Source organism: Crocuta crocuta, unplaced genomic scaffold, assembly GCF_008692635.1.
Source record: "Crocuta crocuta isolate KB4526 unplaced genomic scaffold, BGI_CrCroc_1.0 scaffold2175, whole genome shotgun sequence".
Classification (NCBI taxonomy): Eukaryota; Metazoa; Chordata; class Mammalia; order Carnivora; family Hyaenidae; genus Crocuta; species Crocuta crocuta.
This window is the reverse complement of record NW_027533082.1, coordinates 210,660-214,669: the sequence shown is the minus strand read 5'-3', so window position 1 is coordinate 214,669 and position 4,010 is coordinate 210,660. Positions and strand designations below refer to the sequence as shown.

Below are 4,010 nucleotides of genomic sequence, written 5' to 3'. Positions count from 1 at the left end.
AGCCCTGATTTGAACCCGATTTTATTCTGGCTCTAAGGCCATACTCTTAACCACTTTGCCTTCCTAAACCCAAGAACTTGAATTTTATATTCACCTTATTGCCCAACCAGTCTTTTAGGATATAAAAAAGTGGTAATAATTCCTCAGATGACAGACCTCAGAGCGAGAGTAACAATTGTTTCCTCCACCATCAATGTCTTCAAATGCATCTTCATACGAACTCATGGCTTAACTCCTCTGGCCCTCAAGTTGTGGATGAAGCCTGCAGTGCACGGATGTTGATCAAACATGAGGTGACACCCCTTTTTTTTCCTGAACTGTGGGACCACATGCTTTTGTAAGCTTCCTTTACCTGGTGTTTCCTATACCCCTGAGTGAGGGCTGATATAGATATCAGAAGGACTGTACCAGCACACAGAGTTACTGCAGAACCACACCAACAGGTCCAGACACAACAGACATGCTTCTGGGAGTCTGAGCAAGCTGAGTAGTAGGGGGATGAGGGAGGTCTTGCCTGAGATCTGTCCCCATTTTCACTCCAATTGTTTTGGGAGCTACTTCACTGGACTCTCAGAGAAGAGTCAGTCTGAGACTTATCTCCAAGTTACCTGGTCAAACCCAGTCCAGAGAATTTCTTGGCCAAAGACTATCACAAACCTTTGTTTCCAGTTAGGAATTTTGGGAGCTTTATCTCATCCCATACACAAAGTTCCTTAAAAAGAGAAAGGGAGAAGGAAGTAAATGCAAAGATCTGCAATGGGAACATCTGTTGTCCTCCATCAGCTTAAGAGTCTGTGCCTGCTGCAGCCTGGAACAGAGAAACCATAGTCAGAGCCACCTCCAGGAGGAATACTTGGGTGAGCCCTTCCACATCATACCTGAGCACAAACCCTCTGACTACCAGGAGAATGGATTCATCCTGTTTTGTAAAACTGGTACAGTGAGGCCCGGGAAGTTCATCTCACTCCAACCAGAGTCCAGCCCAACTACCATCCATCCAGCTGCTGCAACCTTGTAGAATAGTCTGGAGACATGAAGATCCCCCCAAAAGACATCACACAATGAAAAAATGAAAACAAAGCCAAAAGGCAAAGGACTGGCTCACCTTTTTGTGTGCAGATCACAAAAAGGGAACTTGAATATATTTTACTCTTGTTGGAATGAGTGAATGCATGGCCAAACACAGTGTTCAGTCAAGAAAAATGCATTTAAAATTACATTTCCACTCTTGTTTTTTTATCTTATATTTCTTTATTAAAGGGAATCTTGTAAATTTTATGTATATATCTGTCAATCTTTTTATAGTTCGTAGTTAAAAAGATAAACACCATTATAGACCTCTACTTTCACAATTTCAATAAAATTCATCCTATTGTCTTCTAATTATTTTAGGGTTCATATTTTTAATAAAGCGTACTGTATACATCAGTCATCCTCATGCTTCAGTGTGTATCATAATCACCTATAGGAACTTGTTACTTCTAGAGCCCACTTCCAGTTCATGAGTCTTAGGTCAGCCCCAGAAATCAGTATTTTAAAGATGCTCCCCAAGGTGATTCTAATGCAGGTGACTATGCAAGACTTTAATAAAACATTTGGAGTGCAATCTATATCATGCACTTTCTTTTTGGAATTATTTGTCATAATACTAAAGAACTAAAAAGATTTGTTGAAGACTATTAAGTCAATAGCAGAACTTGGACACCAGCTCCTTGGTAATAATCATGAAACCAATTACATGTTAAAACATGATGTCTCAATTAAACACAAGTATGTGGGACTATCAGGAAGAAAAGATGGTTTTTGTTCTGTAGGGGAAATAAAATTCCTAACATTTACATAGTAGCCTTTCTACTAAGTGAATCTATAAACTTCTTTGTGCCTTTTCAAGTCTTTTCTTCTTCTTCTTTCAACTGGGGATTGGATGGGGTGAAGGAAACTATTCCCTTAGATCGGTTTCCTGTATTGCTTTGTAAAATTAATGCATATTAAGTCTTCTGAACCAGTAGGGCAGATCTGCCAGGAGCCTTCAGGGAGAGATCATCTCACAGAAGGAAGACAAAACCTTAAGTCCTTAGACCTAAAGCAGTAACTCTGACTATAGCATTTTTAAAATTAAACTTGTACCTTGATCCTACTCCCAAAATGACCTCATCATGTCTGACTCCTATTTAGAGGAAGGGTCCTAGGATTAAAAACAAAAGGGTCTGTTTTGCTAAAAACTCTCCAAGACACTGTGACTCAAGCCATCCTAGAGCAGTCTCACCTGTGTTAAGGGTCACTCTAAAGCAGGTAGGCTTCAGCTGAGTGGGGGTTCAACCCAATAAGGACTCCAGGAAAGTGAGTGGGATTTGGCACACAAGAACTCCAATGTGTCAGGAACAGTGAGGGCCAGGAGAGAGTAAAGGACCCAGCAGAAGAAGCAGCAGTGCCCAGCAGGCATGGCAGAACCCAGGGGAGGGGGAGGATGGGGTTCAACAGCAGATGACTGGCATGGAAGCCCCCAGTGCCCTGCCAACGAGTGAACTTGTTCCTGAGCACAGGTAAGTCATGCCAGGGCCCTCCCTCAGATGCTCTGTAGTGGGTTGGGGTTCTGTATGCTCAGGTGGGAATGAGTCCACCTGGCACAGCTCAGAGTTGCCTCATTTCTTCCTCACAGAAGCTCTGTGAGGAAAATGTTTTCCCCATGAAAAGACTGAGTCTCAGCAAGTATATCTGTATTAATTGCCAGTTTTATTCCTCTGGCTAAGAGATCCAGACGTAATTTGAGGTTTACATATTTCTTACAGTTCTTCCATTGAGTTTAGGTGCCCCCATTGCCCTTATAAGCTGGTTGCAAATTATTTGACTCTAACTTATAAAACTTTAATTCTTTTTGTGTGTGTGACATGTGTTCATGAAAAAATACATTAAAGCAAAAAGAAAAAAGGTCACGCCACACAGAAATAAGCAGTTAAGTTTTTGATATATGTATACACACGCACGCACACAATTCGGGATTTAATTCTACATATGTGAGCTGATACTAAATATACTGCTTTGTAACCAGTTATGTCTTACTTTACAATATAGAATGAATATATTTTCATGCATATGTGTGAAACCTTCCAACTGAAAAACAGACCTGGAGAATGGGTCAAAATACAAAATCCAGTGAGATACTGGTGACAAGGGAACTACCTAAAACAAAATTCCACCAGATGATTAAAGTAAAATGAAGGTCAAAGATACATCAGAAAACGCTTACAGAAAGAAAGAAGGGGCCAGATTTTAATATCAGACAAAAAAAGAATTCAAGGCCTAAAGCACACAGGATAAGGACGGCTGCGTGAATGTCTTTGCTTCCAATGCATCATCACAAACTTATTTCTTACTCTTCTTATCTCTTCCCTAAGCCTTTCCAACTCATCTACTCCTCTTATCATTTCTTCAGGGTCCAAATGCCTCACAGGAGTGTCCTCTTTAAACCCCTGGCCAGGTTGGGTCAGCCCTCCTCCAAGACTTCCTTCTGCTTCCTGGTTTACACCTTCTTCGGAAGGTTGAGGATTTCCTTCTGCCTCCTGTGGTACAGGTTCCGAAGGGCGATCTGCCTCAGCCTTTGGCATGTTCTGTGGTTTTCCTTCATTTTCTTCACAAGACTTTTGCATGTTGAGTATTTTTCTGTTACTTCTTTTGAATAAGTCAATCCTAGAAAACAAGGAAACAAAACTAGATGCCAGACAAACAGACCAGCCATAGTATGGGTTCCCATAGCGACGGGCCTCTTCTCTTTCAGGTCCCTAATGTCTAAGTTTTCCAACTAGAGAAGGCTAGGTCCTCAGGCTCAGAACTCCCCTGACTCCACCCCTTCCTCCACCTCCCTTCCCTCCCCCTCTCGCTCCAGCTCCATCTTCCCTCCTCCTACTCCAGCCCACCATTTCCCAGCAGGCCCTGCTTACAGGCCTCTGCTAGCACAGAAACGGGAGCAGCGCGGAAGCAATTAACCCTCTCCTTAGACGCGGGTCTCCAAT

At 42.2% G+C, this 4,010-nt stretch overlaps 1 protein-coding gene across 1 annotated transcript; it reads right to left on the bottom strand.

Moving 5' to 3' along the window:
* Window positions 1-2,714: 2,714 nt before the first annotated feature.
* On the bottom strand, window positions 2,715-3,708 carry TCEAL8 (transcription elongation factor A like 8). The gene has a single exon (XM_077745956.1). It carries the CDS (start codon window positions 3,645-3,647, stop codon window positions 3,294-3,296), a length of 354 nt encoding a protein of 117 aa, XP_077602082.1. The 5' UTR covers window positions 3,648-3,708; the 3' UTR covers window positions 2,715-3,293.
* Between the last annotated feature and the right edge of the window lie 302 nt (window positions 3,709-4,010).